Source organism: Xenia sp. Carnegie-2017, unplaced genomic scaffold, assembly GCF_021976095.1.
Source record: "Xenia sp. Carnegie-2017 unplaced genomic scaffold, XeniaSp_v1 HiC_scaffold_1, whole genome shotgun sequence".
NCBI classification, from domain to species: Eukaryota; Metazoa; Cnidaria; class Anthozoa; order Malacalcyonacea; family Xeniidae; genus Xenia; species Xenia sp. Carnegie-2017.
Window position 1 is genome coordinate 5,247,029 of NW_025813402.1, and position 22,828 is coordinate 5,269,856.

Sequence of the window (22,828 nt, forward strand, 5' to 3'; positions counted from 1 at the left end):
TCAAATTAGTGATTAGTATTGTAAATATGGAGATTGTTAATACGTAAGGTTTTCATACAACCAACCATGCTATGAAATATGTTATACAAAGTGTATTAAAGTAAATGTTTGAACCCGGGAGTATCGTTACATGTTTGTAAATGTAGATCGTCCAGGTTGGTATAGTCCTGAGAAGGACTGTTTTTGTTGTTGTTGACTGACGTTTCGACAACCTTAGCGGTAGTCATCTTTAGAGTCAAATGAGGAGTAAACGTCAGGTTAGCCGTATTTGTTATTTGTTATCTGACGTAAGAACCATTCTTGGAATAATTAGTAACTATGAGATACTAATTATTCCAAGAATGAGTGTTAGTTGTGGTTTGGCATCTTGATGAATGAATTCTTGATGAAACAAGGAAGGAAATTTGCATTTTTGCACGGGGATGCCCCGATGCTTTTCAATTTTGAAATTTAATTATTTCTGGCAAATTTAACCAGCTTCTATATCCATCTTACATTTTGAAGTTTGAAAGCCTGCGAAATCGTTGTTATTTATATTTTGTATGGCTTTAAAGGTTATAGACAAATGAATAGAGAAAAAATCCACGAATAATCTGCTGGCTGAGCCACGATAAAAACGTCTATTTAGCTACAAAGTAGAACTTCGCATGGAAGTAATTGTCAGTTGGACAATAAAACAAAGAACCAATATTAAAATATCTTTCTTGTCATGACGAGTTTTTACTGTAGACGCTAAAATGATAACCTAATCTGAATATTTCTATTTGAATATTTTCGAGATCTGGGAATTTTGTCTACTTATGCCAAAATTTTTTAATTTTCTATTTAATCTTCATCACATGGTACAAACTTAGAAAGAGATTTGGTAAATCTTTTGATACAGTTAAACTGTGATTCACCAGTTAATTGAAAACTTTAACAATTTGAAAAATAGCAAAATCTGCTGGTTTAAAATTTCTAAAGAATTTTTGGAGCCAAATTTACTGATATTTTACGAATATGATTCACAGATGGTATATTTATTACAAACATGTGCAATTTAGAAGTCAACACATTTCAAATCATGTTTTCAGATCCATTAATTTTATCGCATAAAAAGTCACAAGAAAGACTTAATATTTTGCCCTTTGTTTTATTGTCCACGAGCTGACAATTTCTTCCGCTGCGGTAAGTTCCACGATTTTTAGATAAATAAACGTTTTTATCGAGGCTCAGCCAGCAAATTATTCGTGGATTTTTTCACTTTTCATTTATCTATAACCATTAAAGCCATACAAAATATAAATAACAACGATGTCGAAGGCTTTCAAACTTCAAAATGTAAGATGGATATAGAAGCTGGTTAAATTTGCCAGAAATAATTAAATTTCAAAATTGAAAGGCATCGGGGCATCCCCGTTGTCAAAAATTTCCTGCGGCATAAAATTAATCCATCATAAAATACTCGTTTTATCGAATTAGAATTGGAACATTCTAGTTGATAAATTAAATATGGTTTATTGGAACAGTGTAATTGATAAATTAAATATAATTTTTTATTGAAGAAAATTGAGAAAACTCATTACATCTAAGATTTACATTATAATTACTGCAAATCAAACTGCCTACTGATTTGCTCAAAGTCAGAGAAGTTATCCTTCTTTGTGTAGGTATATTAACTACAATATTTACATAAAGATTAATTTCGATTATTATCTCATTAGTCCGGCGATTATATACACATTTTCTATTTTCAGAAAAAGGCAAAAAGACAAAAAAAGAAAATGTAAGTTGATCATTTGACATTCAACTTTCAATTCAACTGGTGAAACCCTGCATGGTTTTACCCTGGGTTTCCCTTCCAATAGACTTTTCTATAGTTTGCATAACAATGCAACTTTTAATTTTAACTTATTTCAATTCCTTTTCTCCTCTTGCAAATAGCTGGGAAAATTGTATAGATACAAACGGAAGCTCGCAACATTGACCACGAAAATAAAATTTTCCACTGCTAGATCTAGAAGTTCGAAATATTGAATAAAATAATGAAATTTTTCCTATTGCTAGAGCTATGTTTTGATTCATTTATTAGAAAAGAATCATCACCAAAAATATCATCTTTATGTAAAGAATTTTTAACCACGGGTGTAAAAGGTCTGAAGTCTACAAGTTATAAACGTTGGGCAAAACTTGCAAACGTAGTTGGAACTATGGCATGTGCTGAATTTTGAGATTTTCGTTGTAGATAAATCATGTCACTTGAATAAATCATCTTATGACGTAATATAACAGAGAAAAACCATATAGATTCTAGTTTGATTAAAATGATAATCGTTTTCATTTTTTATAGATAGTCGTTTTCATGTAGTATTTTCAATCTTAAATGGTTAACACAAAAAGATGGATAACTTGATAAAAATGATAAATAAACTGTATACATAAAGCAAGACGTAATATACACTTTTTCAATATCTTTCTACAACAATCTCTGTCTAACAATCTTTGTAGCTTTAACTACTTATAGTAATAGATATGTTATTGATCATGAAATGCATATTGTAAGCTTATAATATGTCTTCACCTTCCGCCATATTGAATATATATTAATTCGTAACATGAATCGCCAATTAATTAATCAGTTAACGATTTGTGAAAGAAGAAATTATTGATACTTTATGTAACTGTCACCATTACCAAAACACTATACTTATATTATGAAAGCTCGTGATTAGTTTTCCTCTGTTCTCGGTGGTATGACCAACACTGGAAGACCGCTGTGTAGGATGACGTGTCTGCTTACACTTCCAATAAGTACACGTGCAATCTTTCCCAAACCACGTGAGCCCATGATAATGAAATTTACATTTTCTTTATTTGCTTGTTCACATATCACAATGCCGGCTTCTCCCGTTTTGTAGATTGTCTTGAATCTCAGCTATACATCAAAGAATTAAAATAATAATACAAAAGTAGCAAGAGTTAAACAAGTTTACTATTATAACATAAATCTACAGTGTGCCATTAAGATAGCTTAGCTTTTGATATAAAACAAAATTTTTATTTGTGCTTTGATTAATTTTTTACCATATCATCATTTTAAAAAAGAAATTTCGGTAATATAAAGTTTAAACATGAACGAAGCCAAAGCTATTTCCATGTCCTTCGTGCAGTAAAAATACTTGATTCTTATTCAGGAAACAAACGTTAGCCAAACATAACTTCATTCGTGTCATATAAATTTTGGTTTTTGCATTATGATCGATTTTTTTTATCAAGATTCTGCTTGTTCGTTCGTTTTTCCTTACGTTTCTAGAACTGCACAATTCCTCGAATTCACTGATCCTTTCGAGCACTTCTTTATCCACTGATTTATGAACACCCTCCCACTCCGGTAGGGCCACTGAATAACCAACTAAATACAATAAATTTGATTAATTTTTGATTTTTGGTTTATGGTAAATACTTGCTCATTTCGGTCGAGAAATATTGAGTATGGAAATTTTTGGAATTGTTGCAAATACATACAAATATTAATGATTGAAAAATATACTTACATCTCGCTGTTGGAGTTGACATTAAAGGAATATTGTAAACATGTATAAAAATAACTTGATCGTCATATTTCCACAGTTTGTTGAAGTACCCTTGAGCAGATAAGAGTCTTAAATTAGATCATCATAGCATGATGTACTTTGAACATTTAATGTACTTTGACTTGACTCATTGAAGTTGAAAATATTTTTTGATTCTTCGAGTAAAATCATTATAAATGAATTGACAAATGATTTCACATACTCCCAAAATAATGTTCGCTGGGGCCTAGGGGTATTGAATCGAATAAATTATAAATATTTTTTAATAAAGTATTCTTTTCTTTCATTCATTCAGATGATCATAATATGGAACTTTATTTTCTTAACTGTCTTTCGTAATTTAATTTAGCAAGTAAAGTTAGTATGTTAGTGTCAAATTGACTGTTACAAACTTTAGAAAGTCTTGGACAGTTGGACTGGCTTTGAGGCAAAATGTCCATATAAAGTTATCTAGGATAACATAACCGATCAGCTTAATACAATCATATGATTCATGTGTATAATATGTAGATACAAAACAAAGCGAATTTAGGACTACGTAGTTTGCCATCTGACTTACATTCAACAATTCGTTTACTATAGCTACTTTTTTCAATTGGGATCATAACGATTCTTCCACAAGTTGACATATTTAGGATTTATTGAACGATGTATCTTCTTCAGTTAAGGTTCTCAGCACAATACAACAAAGCCAACAAACAGTTGCAAAATTATTAAGGTTTTATTTTTCAAATCTTGTTTGTGATTAATTATAAATGAAGCAAAAAAGAGTAATTAGTCGAAAACAAATGACGACGCAAATTTTATAATTCATTAGTTATTACAGTAATAAATATGATAATGAAAAATTTAGGATGTATATAGGTATATATATCATTGTAAGTTCATTTCAACTGCCATCGACTAAGTCTTGCTAAGATGAAGGCTTTTTCACATTGTTTGCTGCATAGTCTTGTTTTCGTCAACAAACTATTTATCTTCAACTTAAGACAATTAGGGATGAGAGTAAATTTACATTCTTATTTAGTCATATTGCACTTAAACTATATGTAATAAAATATTTACTTACTGCCTATACACATGTGATTTAATTTTTTATCATGCACATATAATCAGTTTTTGGACTTTGGAACTGTTGCTTTCATCTACAACTTTTTTTCACTGCTTTTCAAAGTCTATAATTAACATAGAAATATTTGCATGTAAATATGCAGATGATACGTCAAATTAGTGATTAGCACGTCGCTGTTTGGCCATTGATACCAGCTGCTATAGAACATGATGCCCAATCAACCACTAAGACACAATGTGATGAAATTGATTGTTCTAATCTAATACTAAAACCGCACTGCCTTCAACAAGAAACATTTAGCTAGAAAACGGAATAATGCTAAACTTTCCAAACAAGTTCAGTAACGTAGGAAGCGTGGTGTCACGGGGGGACGGCCCTCCAAAGTCCATCTCAGATTAGCCGGGCCCTCAAAAGTTTTAGTTTTAGGATAAACAACCAAGATTTAAGAATTTAATTTTTCATTTTGCATTTTAAGAATTATGCTTCGATGCAAAATTTATAATCCTTATATAACAAAAATATTTCCGAAAAGGTATGTTCCATGTTCAATAATTAACTACAAAATGCAGTTTCCAGAGAATCTGAGTTCTAGTTAAAAAATTTTTTATCATATGGCCACACACCTCCGCCTCCATCATTGAAAACTCATTGAAAAATTCGTGCGTCCTTCAATGAAATATTCGAATGAAATGACGACTTATTCAAATGCCGACTCTTATGAAATGATTTCATTTTAATTTGTCGATCGACTCTTATGAAATGACTTTATTTTAATATGTCGATCGACTCTTATGAAAGTGACGACTCTCGAATATTGATGAGGACCAAATTTTCTAAGTTCTATAGGATTCAGTCCACCTCACATGATCTGAGGCTTATGAATTCTAGTTTATGTAGTTCCAGATTTTTTGCAGAGTTTGGTAATTGCAATTTATGAAGGAATGTTTTAATTAAGCAAGCTTTCTACTTGTGAAAATATGGCAGATAGTTATCTTTTTACGATCAAATTTTCTTGTTCACAGTTCACACATTTGCACATTTATTTTGATAAAAGTACATTAGTGAAACACGATTCATCCTGTTTCATATTAACATCCGGACTGCGTTCCCTATAACTCGATCAAGAGACAGACCTGGACTACGAACTATTTAATGGCAAAAGTTGTTATTGTAGAAAAGAAACACCAACCTTTATGCTGTACGATGTGCGAGAGAGACAAAGAGTTTTTAAGATTGTTTCTAACTTGCTAAGTTAATTGTGTTAACAAAAATGAGCAACTCAAACTATGAAGTATGGACGTTGTGTTGACGTTAAACGGATTTGCATTGATGTTGGGAGGTCAATCAGGTCATATTTTTGCTGGTACGTACATGGTGTAGATTGTAGAAGGTGTACTGAGACTTCGATTAGGATTTGTTGCCATACACCTGTTATCCTACAAATCGTATTCTCCTTGTGAGCGACTACAAAAAGTCAAAAAAGGTATTCGCACTAGCTATTCGATGTAACGTGAAAAAATTATAGTAAGAAAAATCATTTATGTAAAATTTCTTGTTGAATTGTATATTTAGCATAGTCAGTCGGCCATATGAGTGAGGGAACATATTTTACAGTTCTATAACAAAATTTACTTTACACATTGATAAATATAAAAACCAGGTTTCAAAATATATTTTATTCTTTTAAATGTCATCATATTTTCAAGCGGATGTCGACCGTTAAATACAAACATCGCTGGCATCTTATTTCAGTCTGTTTACTTGTAACTGTCGGTACTCCATCGTTATCTTGGACAGCTACCAAACAATTGATAACACAACGTACGTTGGCAAAACGGTAGAGGTTTCGGTGAACATTAGTATCAATAATGGCAAAGGTATGTTATATATATCAAGATACCAGCTTAGCTAAACTATTCCATTTTAGCAATATTGTGTTATTGTAAAGCTATTTTGCTTAATACAAACTGATACTAAACAGCATGATATATTGTATAATTCTCAAATCTATTTTATTAATTTTCAAGGAAGATTCCCAAAATGTATAACTTCCTTTGAAAAAACTTCTCGACAAACTAAACATTCTTACATTGTATAAACTTTCATCAATAATAAGATTATTACTAAGATTCAATTTGACTTATTAGATAGCATTTATTGTATTTAAGTGTATATATTAGAAGACTTTGGCTGGAAAATTTTCTCAGTTCAAACTAAATAGAACTTTCAGAACTAATTCTACACTATTCGAACGAAAATCAGAGTAATTCCAGGTTCCCTCGCGAAACAGGATGTGCTCTTTACTCACAACCACATATATATGACTAATTTCCTGCATTATGAAAAACATCGTTATTAATGGCATTTCCTGCTATGTTTTTCGAAATAAAAGCTACTTATATGACAAAGATCGTTATTCGTCATAACTCATAAATAGCGTTTTCTGCTTTGGTTTCGCGAGATAAAACCTACAAAACAAAATAGCGTTTTCTGCTTTGGTTTCACGAAATAAAACCTACAAAAAAAAATAGCGTTTTCTGCTTTGGTTTCACGAAATAAAACCTACAAAACAAAATAGCGTTTTCTGCTTTCGTTTCACGAAATAAAACCTACAAAACAAAATAGCGTTTTCTGCTTTCGTTTCACGAAATAAAACCTACAAAACAAAATAGCGTTTTCTGCTTTCGTTTCACGAAATAAAACCTACAAAACAAAATAGCGTTTTCTGCTTTGGTTTTAACGAAATAAAACCTACAAAACAAAATAGCGTTTTCTGCTTTGGTTTCACGAAATAAAACCTACAAAAACAAAATAGCGTTTTCTGCTTTGGTTTCACGAAATAAAACCTACAAAACAGCGTTTTCTGCTTTTGTTTTAACAAAATAAACCTACAAAACAAAATAGCGTTTTCTGCTTTGGTTTCTGAAATAAAACCTACAAAACAAAATAGCGTTTTCTGCTTTGGTTTCACGAAATAAAACCTAAAACAAAATAGCGTTTTCTGCTTTGGTTTTAACGAAATAAACCTACAAAACAAAATAGCGTTTTCTGCTTTGGTTTCACGAAATAAAACCTACAAAAACAAAATAGCGTTTTCTGCTTTGGTTTCACGAAATAAAACCTACAAAACAAAATAGCGTTTTCTGCTTTGGTTTTAACGAAATAAAACCTACAAAACAAAATAGCGTTTTCTGCTTTGGTTTCACGAAATAAAACCAAAAACAAAATAGCGTTTTCTGCTTTGGTTTCACGAAATAAAAACCTACAAAACAAAATAGCGTTTTCTGCTTTCGTTTCACGAAATAAAACCTACAAAACAAAATAATATAGCATAGAAGTTCAGTTGTGTTACACATTCCACTTAATTCATCAAAGTTCTTTATTTAAAACAATTAAGTAAACATTTATTGTTCTCATATTTACAAAAAAGGCGGAATTATATGGCGCACGGTAATTTTTGGTCGATTATATTATAATTTAAAATTGTTTTTAACAAAATTAGAAATTTATGATTTTTATGAATTTGTTAACTTTAGGAAAATAGAAGAAAAAGAATTAATTGGATTATTGCGGTAAGAATTGATGTTTTACGTATAAAAGTAATAACCAACAGATGACTTATTTACGTTTTAATGGCAGGTAAATTTATGCAAAGGATTTAACCATTGTTTTTGGTGATGTCCAATAGCACTCGACCAAATCTGCCTGCCAAAAAAAACGTAAACAATCAATGTCATCTATATATGAACAGTCCATAAAATATATGATCCTCAAATAGTTATCTCTGTCGCTGCACTTTATACAAACATTTTTCTATGTTTATATGACAATGTTTCATGCTCGATTAAAAAATCTCGTTCACCACTTTCCAGGTGCTTACTCTTGGCATCTTGATCATCGCAGGAGTGGTTGTTGCTGTTGTTTTATTGACAAATGATAATAATGGTATGTGGCATTTCTTAACAACATATGATTAGTATGATTGTGCAGTTTAGTTGTACGACATTACCTAGCATAAAAACGTTTTATAAATGACAATTCAGAAATTTGGAAATGTGGTACAATGCAGCATGTATTCCGTTGAGTGCTTACAATTAATTTTAACCCCTGCGCTTTTACTTAGTTTTGACTTTGAATAAATGAATTTCTATGTTATATTCAACCTCGTTCCAACTCTCTTTATTTTGACGCTCCTACCTCGCTGGTAAAGAGCATAGGAATGAGTTTGTGTTATATTATGTATTCTCATTCAAATTTATTATCTAGCAGAAAAGTCGACGTCAATGGTTTTCAGATAGTGAGTGTTTTGTGATTTTGGTGGCTGTATTTAGCAATTTATCTATTCATCCAGTAGGTAAACCATTGGTTACCTAATTTCTACGATTTCATAAAACTAGTCTGCAAAAAAAAGTTAAAGTGCCCTTTTCTATTTCTCATTGATTTATTTTGTGTTTCAATGTATATTTTAATAACTGTATTCTACTTTTATTTCTGCTAGCCCAGTGATACTTATATCAGCAGATGGATTTCGACACGATTATTTGATGGAAGGTCTTGCCCCAAACATAACACAATTTGGTAAGCTACATTTTTGAACTAGTACCTTGGCTAAAGGGTTTGCGCAGTGAGTCCGGGAGAATCAAAATATACTTTTTTATTATTATTATTGAGCTTTGATTTTATTTCAATCATTGCAATAGCGAATCTTGGATTACGTCATGGTATGTAAATTACTGCGGCTTATTTTTGCTTATTACATTTTTAAATACAATACCTTAGAATATTTATTCTTTAGAAATTGAAAACCATGATTTAAAGATAATTTTTATTTAAGATACTTTTTAGTTCTTTTTTACTGTTCTTTCAGCTGACGCTGAAGTCTTTTCTTCATGTTTGTGCTTATGTCAATGTCTGTGTTGTATGCTTCGTTGATTGTCTTTGTTGAATCCGCTTTTGTCTTCGTTTGTGCGTCTGATTGTTTCACACGTATAAACCGAGTTAAAATGGTAAAGGTCAATTATCATTTCAGGAAAAAGTGGCGTACGAGCAAAGTTTATGCTATCACAGTTTCCCACAAAGACATTTCCAAATCATTACAGCATTGTCACCGTAAGTATATAAATTATAAGATGACTGTAATTCTACTACGTCATCAGCTATGGTCGTGTCAGAGTTGTACGAGAGAGCATACGCATGCGCAAGTTAGCCAGTTGTGTACGTCTTGTCGCAAGCGAAGCTACGGAAAAATTTAGGAAGGATATTTATTCATTATAATCCTTCCATCCATAATACAATTTCTCACAGGATCTTCTAAAAAGGATACAATCGCTAATTACAGATAAGTTTATCGTTTTCCTAACGTTATTGCTCATAACTTTTGTTCCATTTATATAGAAACAATTAAAGTATGTCATCCGAATCATTAACCGATGACGAGCACGCCGTGTCTGAATTTTATGAAATCAGCGCACCGCAACGGCCTGATAGTGCTCCCATTAGCGGTGACTCTCGTTTATACTCATTGCTTTCGGCTATGGAGGCTAACATGTCAGAAACGAATAAATATCTGAAAGGTATATTTGACGAGCATAATGCCGCCAAAAAGCGACAACGTGCGTCTATTGAAAACAATGAATTATTGATAATAGACGAAGCCGAACAAGGCGAACAGCATGAGCACTCGGCCCCAAAGAGGGCAAAAATTACCACAAAGTCTGGGCACAATTCTGACGACAATGACCGCTCATTTGACCAGCAAAGTCCTGAGTCTGAAAGTACTGAGGGAAACTCTGAGATTGTGCATGAACAATCAGACGATACTTTGAGTTTATTCGGAGGACCAGAAATTGATTCAGAAATTGAAAACGCGGTCGATAACGATGATCTTCTTTCTGAAATTGCTCAAACACTATCTTCTAAGCAGCAAACCGGACCCCCCATTTCAGAAAAATTCGCAAAAATCATAAACGCCAAGCTTAGCAAAGATTTCGAGGCTACCAAATTAAAAGAAATTCTTAATAAGTACCCTCGGCCTAAAAATTGCTATTAAATGTATGTGCCGAGAATAAATCAAGAAATATGGCAAAAAATGAAACCATTTACTAAAAAAGGGATATCAAAATGGCGAATCTACATGATTCCACCATCAAAGGTTTATCAGGGCTTGCTAGTAGCATTGACAACCTTTACAATGTCGGAAAATAAGACAATTCCAAATTATAGAGCTCTTATACCAACACTGCTTGATGTAACTGCTTTATTTGGCCATGTATGCAAAGAACTTTCATACAAGCGCAAAGAGGCAATTCGGCCAATACTTCATCCTGATTTTAAACCGCTCTGTGCAAGGACTCACAAAGTGGGCCCTCTTTTGTTTGGGGAAGACCTAGCAAAATGTGCTCAAGATATTGAAGCTCTAGTAAGACAGTAATGAATCTTATACCCAATCCAGGCCAACGGGCACAAACTATTTTTACAAAACGGTTTTCATCAACCCAATCACAGGCACGCAAGCCTTTTTTATACCAACAAGGGAGGGCACAGTTCCCTCCCAGAAAACCAAAACTTCCAGAACCGGAAAACATTCACAAAGAACTAGAGTTATTAAAAAATCAGGTAACACAATTTTCAGAATTTGTTGAGCATGTACTTAAACCTTATTTGACCAGAAAAGTTAATTCATTTCAGGCTGGTCAAATTAAACTATGCCACAATGAATGGGCAAAGCTTACTACAGACCCCGATATTCTTGAGATGGTTTCAGGGCAAAATTTCTTTTAAAGGTCTTAAACCAGTTCAGCACCAGTCTCCTCCTAACTCTCTTCCTAAACAAGGAAGAAGCGAAATCGATGAAGCTATTCAGGCATTGAGAGATAAAGGAGTAATTATTCCTAGTAAATTTGATTCTACTGAATTTGTATCACCTATCTTTACCACTCCTAAAAAGGATGGTGGTGTCCGCCTGATTTTAAATTTAAAGAAACTAAATGAATCGGTCGAAAACTTTCATTTTAAGATGGAAAATATCCACACTGTACTTAAACTTATCACAAAGATTGCTGGATGGCCTCTTTAGATTTAAAAGATGCCTACTATAGCGTACCTGTCCATCCAGAATCTCAAAAGTTCTTAAAATTCCTTTACAAAGGAAAATTTTACCAATATACAGCATTTCCTAATGGCCTCTTGCCCGAGGAAATTTACTAAGCTACTTAAACCAGTTCTGGCCACATTACGTGTAAAAGGTCACATTGTCGTTATATACATCGATGATTTACTCCTGGTAGGCTGTTCCTATGAAAAGTGCCTTGACACAATTATACAAACCTTAATTTTATTAGAGAAGCTCGGTTTTGTCATTCACCCATTGAAATCTGCATTTATTCCAGTACAAGAAATAACTTTTCTTGGTTTTTTAATAAATTCACGAACCATGACAATTCAACTTACCAATAGTAAAAAAGAAAAATTGCTCTCCCTTATTAAAGCGATTCTAGCGCCCGCTAAAGTTCGGATTAGAGAAGTGGCTCAGGTAATTGGTCATATAGTATCAAGCCTTCCAGCAGTGGAATTTGGACCGCTTTACTATCGAAAGCTTGAGAAAGATAAAACTTTAGCATTATCACAAAACAAAGGCAATTTTGAATCGTTTATGATTATTTCCGATGAATCCAAAGCAGAGTTGAAATGGTGGCTAAAAAATTTAAAGGACTCTTTTAAATACATTCTATCTATACCAGTTGACATCGTCCTCTATTCAGATGCATCTCTGACTGGTTGGGGCGCCCTAGGAAAGAGTACACTGGAGGAAACTGGTGCAAACATGAAACTGAATATCACATCAATATTCTAGAAATGAAAGCCGTACTATTTGCGCTAAAATCGTTTCTTTCTAATCTAAAAATAAACATGTTAAAATGATGGTAGACAATAGTACTGCAGTGTTTGTCATAAACAATATGGGCACTAGTCATAGTGTCATGTTAAATACTACAGCATTAGAAATCTGGGAATTTTGCATAATGCACAAAATCAAAATATCTGCCGCACATTTACCAGGGTCAAAAAATGTAATTGCGGATAAAGAGTCAAGAAAATTGTACCGTGAAGGTGAATGGAGGTTAAATCCCGTTTGTATCAAGATTGCCATGAGCAAGTTTAATTTCCAGCCTGAAATTGACTTATTCGCTTCACGACTAAACAAACAGTTTAATCAATACTGCTCTTATCGACCAGACCCTGAGGCAACATATATTGATGCGTTCTCCATCCCGTGGAAAAACTTAAACTTTTATTGTTTCCCTCCTTTCAGCTGCATCTTACAAACTGTTCAAAAATTCTACAGGAAAAGCCACAGGCATTTTGGTAATACCAAATTGGCCAACACAACCTTGGTATCCCCTAATCGAACCAATACTTTTACAACCTCCTCATGTTTGTCCACCGTCGCAAAACCTGCTCAAACTACCAGCTGCACCAACAGAAGTGCATCCACTAGTAAAAAAGCTAGAGTTGAAAATATGTCTTGTGTCAGGCAACAACTTACGTCAATAGGTGTCTCTCCAAGTTCAGCAGAGATAATCATGGCCTCTTGGAGAAAGGGAACAAAAACCCAATACCAAACTTATATAACTAAATGGAGTCAATTTTGTGTTGCAACAAAATGTGAATTTTTTAATCCCTCTATTACCACAATCATTCAATTTTTAACTAACCTTTTCATTCAGGGCTATCTTACTCTGCTATAAATTCTGCACGCAGTGCATTATCTGCCATATGCCAGACCAACAATCACACTATTCCATTTGGGCAACATCCTTTAGTGAAAAGATTCATGAAGGGTATATTTGAATTAAGACCTACATTCCCTCGCTACAATTCTATTTGGGATGTTAATATTGTGTTTAATTACTTAAGGAAACAACCCCCTATACATGAGTTAACATTAAAAGATCTTACTATTCGATTAACGTTCCTTCTTCTAATACTAAGTGGAAAACGAGGGCAAACTATCCACCTGTTAAATTTAACCGACATGGATCTATCTGAATCGAAATGTGTATTTTCAATCCGAGAAAAAATCAAAACAACTAGACTTGGTCATCACATTGCTCCTATTACATATGAAGCCTACCCTCATGAACCAGAACTCTGCATTGTACGGCACCTGAAGGAATACATTGAACGAACTAACGAATTGCGCAGTTCTAATTGTAAAAAACTTTTGATAAGCTTTATAAAACCGCATCAAGCGGTTTCCCGGAATACTATCTCACGTTGGTGTAAAACATTATTAAACGCTGCAGGTATTGACACCAAAGAGTTTGGCAGTCAACAGCACTCGAGCTGCATCCGCTTCATTTGCTGCAACACAAGTAGGGGATATGACGAAAATTGTTGAATCGATTGGCTGGTCGAATGCAACCACTTTTCAGACATTTTACAATAAACCTATTAAGAAAACTTTTAATCTAGGTTCCACCATTTTACGGCAAAACGAAATTAGGTAAATCGTTATCTTTTGTGGAAAAATTAAAATTTTAAATATAATCAATGTATGTAAAATTTGCAACCATCTCTTTTTCTGTTGTTAACCTTTTTTGCAGGCAAACTACTTTGTTAATAGACACATTACATCCTGACTCCATTGCTTGCTGTGAAATCTCGTACAACTCTGACACGACCATAGCTGATGACGTAGTAGAATTTAAAATTAAACGAAACTTACCTTAAGTTGAAGTTTGATTTGAATTCTACAAGTCATCAGGGAGTGGAAGAGTTGTACGCCCATTCAAATTGAATTTTACCCACCTCAAACTCTTCCACTCTTGCAATGGATTCCGGCTGGCTTTGAAATCTGGCTAACTTGCGCATGCGTATGCTCTCTCGTACAACTCTTCCACTCCCCGCTGATGACTTGTAGAATTCAAATCAAACTTCAACTTTCGTTTAATTTTTAAATTAAATTAAGTAAGTTTCGTTTAATTTTTAAATTAAACAGTATTAAAATGGATTTTAATTGATTTTTATCAATTTTTTGGTAAACAGTATTTTAATGTATTTTGGTAAACAGTATTTTTATCAAAAACAGTATTTTAATGGATTTTAATTGATAAAACAGTATTAAAATGGATTTTAATTGATTTAATTAAAATGGATTTTAATTAAAATGGATATTAAAAATTTTAAATTAAGTAAGTTTCGTTTAATTTTTAAATTAAACAGTATTAAAATGGATATAAACGCATGAAATGTACAATGGTCAACAGGTTAAGACATGCAATCAGGCATTAAAATACAATATGAGAACGAAAGGTTATTCAAACGACATATCCTGATCAGACAGTGCATTATATGGTTGCTTATATTAGTAAATTTTGAAGAAATTGACGATTTGGTTGCATGGTTGAAACGCGGTTTCTACCCTGCAATGAAACAGCGATCCCGTTTTTTACTCATCTATCAATGCAAATATTTCTTGTGTTCAATCACTGGTAAAACAATAAATTCAATAAACTTTGTAAAAGAAATGTATGACAATTTGGTCGAAAAATTTGCATTACATGAGTAAAGGATTCGCAACAAGAATAGGCGCTATTTTGAACACCAAGATGTCTAACATAGACAGTATTTATTAAGTATTCAGTTTTTTATGCGTCCTAAAGCGGTTCGAACAAAAAAGTACTCACTTCCGTCCTGGAAGAAAACACAAATGATGATGTGAAACAATGCTACACAGCTCTTTTTGCCTTGATGCAGACGTCTAGGTGTTATAGTTTGCTCTCCAACTTGGCCGCTTCTCTTTTATTATATTAATTTCATCACAACATTTTATATTCAGGGCTTATATCCTGAGTCCCATGGAATTGTCTTTAACAGTTTTTATGATCCAGATTTGAGAAGGCGTTTTTCAATACCAAAGTCGACATATCCTAAGTTTTGGCAGGCTGCTGAGCCAGTGAGTCTGAGTTGTGTGAATTATGAATCTTTATACCGAGGTGAATAGGAATATTTATTGAAGAAATCCATATTTATCAGATTTGGATTACAGCAAAAAATTATGGAATAAAGAGTGCTTCATATTATTGGGTTGGCTCTGAAGTGGAAGGTAGGGACAAATTGAGAAATCCAGAAATATCTTTTCTTCAAACAGTTTGTCTTTTTTCGTGCGATGTTCAGCCATGCATGTACGTACGTAAATATAATTCAGAATTGTTGATTAACAAAAAAATTGAAAACCATACAAATTCAAATAAGATTCAAAGGATTGAAAGAGCAGAAAAGCAACCAAAGCAATTATTTAGCGATTTTGTCATTTGCGACGTCCTGTACAGTAAATAAATAAACACGCAAGACATTTTTCACCAAGAAAACCAAATTTTATAAAATTTTAAAGAAACTACATCATTTACTCGTTATAGGAAAACAGCCTACATATTTTAGAAAATACAATCAGTAAGTTCTGAAAACTAACTAATAAAATTTGGATTACTTGCTAGTATGCTGGGCAAAACAGTTTTTAAAATTACAGCTTTGAAAATTTCTTTTAATAGATCTATTCCGTTTTCTGACCGAGTAAATCAGGTACTGGAATGGTTGAAACTTCCACCTGAAGAAAGGTAATTGTTTTAATGAAAGTAACTGCTGAAACGAAGGAAATTGTTTTAACATAGGTTACTTTTCCAAAATTGAGTGATTTTATTGTGCTAGTTTTGAAGCATATACCTGTCATTGAGAAATTAAAGTCGTTGGTCACATCAATCGTAGCACATGTTTGATTTGAAAAGTACATTTGTATATTTGCATGATAAGCAGACATCTAGCAAAGTGGGGGGGGGAGGGGTGAATGTAGAAGTGTCACACTTTGGTGCTCAATCAGAAATATTTTACAATCCATAGGTTCCTCGCGTTCGTTGAATATAAAGCAATTGATTTCCGCCTTCATCGAAAGGAATGTGTACAACTTCTCAATTTTTTTCAATTTAGACCTTCCTTCATCACTCTCTATTTTCATCAGCCTGACTACACCGGTCACAGCCATGGTCCAGAGTCTCCTGAAGTAAAAATTCGTTTTTTATTACTCATAGCGTACTTTGGATGCGATGATTTTGTTTTGTTTTACCTTTAAAATGTCAAGTTATAAGTTTGCATTTACTTACTATTTTTCTGCTAGTTGTATTCTCTGAGATGTAAGGGAAAATTACATATATACTATTTGTTGATTACTTCCTTTATAATTCTTACAGTATCTTAATATGGCATCATGATGTGTTTGTAATTTTGACGATTTTTTCCAAGCCAAAAACCCCCGTTCTTATTAACATAAACCTTGTTTTCGCTCACTAAGTGTGACTAAATTCCTTATTAGGTTAAACAACAAATTCGTCTTGTAGATGGATCGATCGGTCAATTAATGAACGCATTAGAAAAAATGAACATGTCTGATTCAGTGAATATTATTTTGTTGTCTGATCATGGTAAGTGTATCTGTGTCAATCTTGTTATAGTTATTCACATATTGCATGATCATTCGAATTAGTTTTAAAGCTATCAAATACTAGTTCCCAATCTGTCTGAACTAGCTATGATGTTTAGCATACTAGGGCGTGTAAATTATGCCACGTGATGTCTCATGTTAAGCCATTGAACTAAAATACATGGAACGGTACACCCAGACACGCGTGTGTCGTCAATCAATTTTCAGAGTCTCGAAACACTACATACGCTTGTCTGGTTGTAATCTCGCCTGTCTGGGTGTAAGATTTGGCTGCAATCAGTGCTGTAGAAGTAGGGGGGGGGCGCTTGGGGGAGTAGCCCCCTTCTACCTTTGAAATGGGTAATTTTTCATAATTTCATGGCTTCAGCTTCGTCAAGAGAGCCCCCCTCTGATAAATTTAGTTCTACAGCACTGGCTTCAATTATTTGCCTCAGGTAGTGTCTCATGTATTTTAGTTCAATGTGTTAAGCATATCATTAATTCGATTACCAGGGGCCGGTTGCACGAAGCCTGGATAGCGTTATCCATTTGATAGCAAGAATCTTCAAACTTGTAAGAAAGATGTTTATATTTCGTAATCTTCGAAACGATGTTTTATTTCAATGATTGCTCAGTTCGACTCTTATACTTTTTACTTTTTAAAAGGTTTTATGAAAGCATGAAAAAACTTGCTATCCAATAGATAACGCTATCTAGGCTTCGTGCAACCAGTCCCTGCACGCTAAGGGTAACATTTATATGTTTTAGGCTAACTAGAGGCAAAGTAAAATGGAGTAAATTTAGTAAATATAAGTCGTAGCTCCCCAAGGTTCAACTTCCCTGGGGGTTTTGACTTTTAGATAATCGTTTGCTGTATTTTAATGAAGTCTTTAATTACATATGAAAAATTTCTTGAAAAACTTTGTTTTATGATTTTAGGCATGGCAGACGTGAACTGCAATGACACGATATACATGGATAAAGTAATATGAGTTATGAATATGTATCATAAAAAGCATTGTCCGCTTGTGTTGTTTCTCCTCATTGAAGAATGTATGTCGTGATTTGTGTGTGATAGTGAAAAACGTTAACTTTGGACTTGACTATAGTATACATGACCACTGGCTAATCAAAAGTTATGAATTCGAAAATTACTATTGAACACGTAACTACTAGCCAATAAAAAGTTATGAGTTTGATATGTTTATCGTACACATGACTATTGGCAAATCAAAAGCTATGATTTAGATTTGACTTTGACTACATACTCAGCGACGTCACTAAAGGTGAACCGGTTAATTTTTTTGCTTTTTTTAATAGTACGGAGTTTTGGCCAATGAATTGTACATATCGAATGGTGGTTCTGTTCTTAGCTTTAATGTAAGATACAAAGGTGAATGAAATATGTTGGGATAATTTTTTACGACTTTTATACTTGCACATTATGCATAGATTAAGTAAGAAACAGTACACTGGTTGGTAGTTTAAACTACTAATTATCACATTGTCATTTTTACTACAAATAAACATGCTTTTTATCTACAAGTATGATAAAAAACAGCGCCGAAATATACTGTAATAATGATCATACACATTTTTTCAGGCAACCGTGAGAAAATATTTGACAAGATAAAGGTATATTTCGACCCATATTTCACATGAATAATTTCACCAATAAAATTTTCTTTCCCATATAAACACGAATGAATTCTAAAAATCTCTATGGTTGAATACGATTGCAAAAAAGTGCTTGTTTGTGGCTGGCGGGCCCCTATTAATCACTCGATAAATAGTGTTTCATCAGTGTACACAATGTATTACAACGCAACAAGTGTATTTTATTTTAATTCAGTCCAATACTCTTTGCGTTTTCAGTGCAAGAATGATTCATTTCAATCTTTTTACAAGTGGGATTTGCCAAAGAGAATGCACTTTTCAAACAACAAGTATGATTGATTGTTAAATCTTTGAAATCTTGATGAGATACAAATTGACGTTGTACTGCAGCAATATTCATCAATGATTACGTTCCTATTTTGTAGACGTATCGATGACGTCATTGTTCTTGCTGACGTGGGCGAACTGCTTTCAGTGAAGTATAAATTAAGTATTTCATTGAACAAGTTAATTTTCTGTTTGTAATGAATGGTAAAAGAAAATTGTCCATCATTTATTGTTTCTTAATTTAACTAAAATAAATCAATATTTTAACTCGTTAGAACACATTTGCTTATTTAGTAAATAGTAGTAATGAATCAATGTTTTATTTCGTTAGAACACATTTAGTAGTAATAACAGTAATGTTAAAATGTGTATTTTCCCTTTCATAAAACCACAGCTCGAGTCGAAAATATCCTAAATGTTCCCGTGGTGCTCATGGTTACGACAGTATACTTCCTGATATGTGGGTTAGTTTTTACTGAAAGGACAGAATTAATCATATCACTAAAATGGTCAAATAATTTTGTTTTAAAGCATTGAAAAAGTTATTTGAGACTTACATACAGCAGTATATACATGAGCAAATTGCTGTTGGTTATAATAAAAATAAAGAAAAGATACCTAAAACAGATGGAATACATCTATTTGTATCTGTTGCTTGTAGTCACCTGCTTCTGTTGCAAACCAGAGCATTTTTAACAATATCACTGCTGAGGCATTTAATCCAGTTGGTCATAAGCTTGCCACTGTAGTAAACTTTGTTTACCTGATAGAATGACTCTTATTGTCACTTTGTTAAAGATTGGTTTTTGATTATTAATTGTAACATATATTGGTCTTGAAATTGTTTCGAAATAAAATATAGCTAACTGCATCATGTACAGGTTGAATAAAACTACCCCCAGTCAAAATTCCTAAGAAATATGCTCTGAAAGAAACGCGATATTTTGAAAAATTTTAATAATTATACTTTCACAGACAATTTTCATGGCGAGAGGACCGTCATTTTTAAAAGATAAAGCTGTTGAGCATTTTTCAAATATTGAAATTTACAACTTATTGGCAGGTAATTGGTTAATGCATTTTTCTTGTAAAAGTTTGATTTATATAATTTGTAAATATGATTTAATCTTTTTATAGCTTTGCTTAAGATCAAGCCAGCTCCAAACAATGGAACGTTAGGGAGTCTGAACAACTTGCTTGTCCCACATGCCAGATCCACACCTTCAATATCACAAAGTGATGGAACCATATTCCGTCATGATATTTGTCGATTTCCAAATGATGATGTCTTGCCAAGCAAGCAAGTTTGTCAGTCCTGTGATGTAGGTTGGTTTGTAAGAAGATTCGAGATGTCAGAAACAAACTAAAAATTTCCTCGCTTTTTAGACTTCCAAAGTCGATATGGATCAATTGAATAAAGCATTAAACATAACACCTGAACAAGGTACGATTGTTATATACATGAAACTTACACTGAAAACATGACATCGCCTTTGTAAATCAAAGATATATTGCATTAATTTTGTCTGCAGTTTAAAAATGGTATTTTGTAATTTTGTAAATGGAAATGTAATTTTGTCTTTGGTAGGGAAATTATTTGAAATAAAGCATTTACCTTGGGGTACACCTAAAGGAGGTGTTGGACAGAAGAGTTGTTTATTATCACAAAAACATTTTATCATCGCATACAGTACAATTTTACGTATTCCTCTTTGGGCAGCATACACCATAAATTCCACGGTAGTTATACTCATTTTATCCATTGGCTTATTTTATTGCACAAATTATAATATACATCAATGTTAACTTGTAAAAAATTTTTGTTGGGCTCATCTCTCTGAAATGTAACGCTGGTATTTTTGTAATTTAGCAAATAACGACAAACAATAATCATCCTAAAGACTGTTACCACTCCGATTTTCGACTTAGTCATCGTCAAGAAAGCAACTGCTCAACCTACAAAAACAATAGAAATTTTGTCATAGGACGATTGGTGCCTTACACTGATCTACATTTTGACAAAATTGCCATGCTCTCTTCTTCCATGTTGACAAACACTGTTCCAATGAATCCAGTTTTCAAACTAGGTATTTTAAAATAATTACATATTGTTGTGTGTTACATTGTAAAGTCCTAGCTTTGTTTAAACCACGATACTAAAAGACTTTATGCTAGTTTTTCTATCTAAAATTCTCAAACTATAGTTGTACTCATACGTATTGGCAGATTCAGCTTCAAACTTAATTATTGGCCTTTTTGCTCGCACTACAAATGATGACTACATTTTTTGTTGAAACGTTGCTAAAAATTCACGATTTGATATTTGAAGAAATGAATGAGCAATTTGTGATGTAAAGCTTTGTGAGCTATTGCAATGCTATTTTGATACAGGAATATGGAAAAGACTTGAAAATGTGATTCGAAATTGGGCAATGAAGTACAGTTTAGTTCGTGTTATTACTGGATCAATCTTTGACGTTGATGAGAATGGCATAAAGGATGCAGAGGTTTCTTCAAAAAGGTAAAAGAACATGCATATTTGTAAAAGAAACATTTTTAGCGCGTTAATTTTTCATCAACCATTTTCTTCTGTAGACGTCTAGGAAACCTAACAGCAAATCCAGCTATTCCAACTCATTTTTATAAGATCGTCACTCGATGTGACACGAATATAAGATCAGATTATGAATTCAAAGAATGTCGTGGAACTATTTATGTAATTTCGTTCATTTTAAAACATCGGGGTGATTATTGTAAGGTAAGATAATGACTTCTTTTGTAAAGTATTGTCGTGGTCAATTTACCTAACACTACAGGCCTGTTTATAAGGAGCCGAGTTACACAGCTAGACGAGTAACTCGTCTGGCCCGGATAAAACAGCACCATGGGTTTGTAAGATACCGTGAAACTCGGCTTGAAATCCGATACATCGTTATGACATCAAGTCCTTCAATCGAAGTATACTTTAAATCGCAAAGTCTTAAGCATCAATAATAATAAAATGAATCGACGAAAGTTTCTAAAGCCGTATTTGATGTTTTCATGCTTTTGCGTTATCATTGTTTAGTTTACAGGCTATTTGTAAGATAGACGCGTACGTGTTTAAATGTGCCTATTCTACTCGCCTTACCGAGTTTCCCGTTCAAACGTGTTTACATGATACAGTCGCGTAACTCGCTTTACCGAGATCCGGTACAATTCCCGAGAACTCGGCAAGGCGAGTTACTCGGATGTCTCATGTAAACGGTGAAACGAGTTAATCATAAGATTTATAGAACAGACGAGACATAAAACAATTACTTTCCTATGTACCATATACTTTAAAATGACGTATTATTGATATTAATGTATGCCAATTTTTAACGGCTTTTTCAACAGTTTCGATCATGGAATGAACTCCTTCAAAATGTCGCTCCAGTCCGAGACATAGAACTCCTCACTGGAATCAACTTCTTCTCAAAGTTACCTGCACAACTCCAGGTTTATTTAAAAACTTTTGTTCCTGTGGAACTGTGGAAATAGCTCAAAATATAAACCGAACTTTTTTTGTTTCAGATGCATGCATTGTGACACATTCTGCATTCCTTAAATTTCTGTAAATTGCAAAAACAACTTTCTTCTTCATATGCATTAAGAGTACACAGACATGAGACAAGTTTTTCTTGAGTCGTGTTGAAACATGCATGTTGTATTGGGTTTCATTCATGCTAACACAACAATTTGCTTACCAACTATAAGATGTCATTATACATTATACATTTTATG

At 33.1% G+C, this 22,828-nt stretch overlaps 3 protein-coding genes and 1 long non-coding RNA gene across 6 annotated transcripts; 3 read left to right on the forward strand and 1 right to left on the reverse strand.

The window, feature by feature from the left end:
- Positions 1–1,140: 1,140 nt before the first annotated feature.
- Positions 1,141–3,197, forward strand: LOC124439758. 2 transcript variants are annotated; one of them, XR_006946448.1, is made up of 2 exons: positions 1,141–1,167; positions 2,072–3,197. It is a non-coding gene; the product is annotated as an uncharacterized LOC124439758 (long non-coding RNA). The 2 variants fall into 2 exon arrangements; XR_006946446.1 differs by lacking the exon at positions 1,141–1,167 and adding an exon at positions 1,295–1,765.
- On the reverse strand, positions 2,419–4,224 carry LOC124439665 (universal stress protein Slr1101-like). Of its 2 annotated transcripts, XM_046989964.1 has the most exons (4): positions 4,132–4,224; positions 3,534–3,623; positions 3,285–3,391; positions 2,419–2,914 (listed from the first exon to the last, which is right to left on the reverse strand). In XM_046989964.1, the coding sequence occupies exons 1-4, from the start codon at positions 4,199–4,201 to the stop codon at positions 2,708–2,710; spliced, it is 474 nt and encodes a 157-aa protein (XP_046845920.1). In that variant the 5' UTR covers positions 4,202–4,224; the 3' UTR covers positions 2,419–2,707. The 2 variants fall into 2 exon arrangements, with proteins under 2 accessions (XP_046845920.1, XP_046845927.1); XM_046989971.1 differs by lacking the exon at positions 3,534–3,623 and having other exon boundaries at positions 4,132–4,220.
- Positions 4,225–6,016: 1,792 nt separating this feature from the next.
- LOC124439606 (venom phosphodiesterase 2-like) lies at positions 6,017–22,745 on the forward strand. The gene is made up of 27 exons (XM_046989874.1): positions 6,017–6,127; positions 6,351–6,521; positions 8,181–8,216; positions 8,517–8,589; positions 8,911–8,941; positions 9,143–9,222; positions 9,674–9,753; positions 15,485–15,601; positions 15,682–15,751; positions 16,065–16,098; positions 16,197–16,262; positions 16,630–16,702; positions 17,012–17,120; positions 18,059–18,102; positions 18,440–18,512; positions 18,723–18,754; positions 18,995–19,065; positions 19,162–19,215; positions 19,458–19,527; positions 20,039–20,126; positions 20,201–20,385; positions 20,450–20,507; positions 20,652–20,803; positions 20,934–21,150; positions 21,455–21,584; positions 21,659–21,821; positions 22,442–22,745. The coding sequence occupies exons 2-27, from the start codon at positions 6,513–6,515 to the stop codon at positions 22,583–22,585; spliced, it is 2,259 nt and encodes a 752-aa protein (XP_046845830.1). The 5' UTR covers positions 6,017–6,127; positions 6,351–6,512; the 3' UTR covers positions 22,586–22,745.
- On the forward strand, positions 12,997–14,208 carry LOC124439656. Its single transcript, XM_046989952.1, has 2 exons — positions 12,997–13,484; positions 13,561–14,208. The coding sequence occupies exons 1-2, from the start codon at positions 13,420–13,422 to the stop codon at positions 14,042–14,044; spliced, it is 549 nt and encodes a 182-aa protein (XP_046845908.1). The 5' UTR covers positions 12,997–13,419; the 3' UTR covers positions 14,045–14,208.
- Positions 22,746–22,828: the final 83 nt, after the last annotated feature.

Bases quoted from the DNA above. Each gene is read 5' to 3' on its own strand.
- LOC124439665 (XM_046989964.1), bottom strand. From the start codon at position 4,201: ATGTCAACTTGTGGAAGAATCGTTATGATCCCAATTGAAAAAAGTAGC. The intron at 3,624-4,131 runs GTAAGTCAGATG...TATCTGCTCAAG, and splicing joins TAGTAAACGAATTGTTGAAT to GGTACTTCAACAAACTGTGG. The intron at 3,392-3,533 runs GTAAGTATATTT...TATTGTATTTAG, and splicing joins GTCAACTCCAACAGCGAGAT to TTGGTTATTCAGTGGCCCTA.
- LOC124439606 (XM_046989874.1), top strand. The intron at 15,602-15,681 runs GTGAGTCTGAGT...CATATTTATCAG, and splicing joins TTTGGCAGGCTGCTGAGCCA to ATTTGGATTACAGCAAAAAA. The intron at 20,804-20,933 runs GTAGTTATACTC...TTTGTAATTTAG, and splicing joins CATACACCATAAATTCCACG to CAAATAACGACAAACAATAA.
- LOC124439656 (XM_046989952.1), top strand. From the start codon at position 13,420: ATGCCAGACCAACAATCACACTATTCCATTTGGGCAACATCCTTTAGT. The intron at 13,485-13,560 runs GTATATTTGAAT...TAATTACTTAAG, and splicing joins AGTGAAAAGATTCATGAAGG to GAAACAACCCCCTATACATG.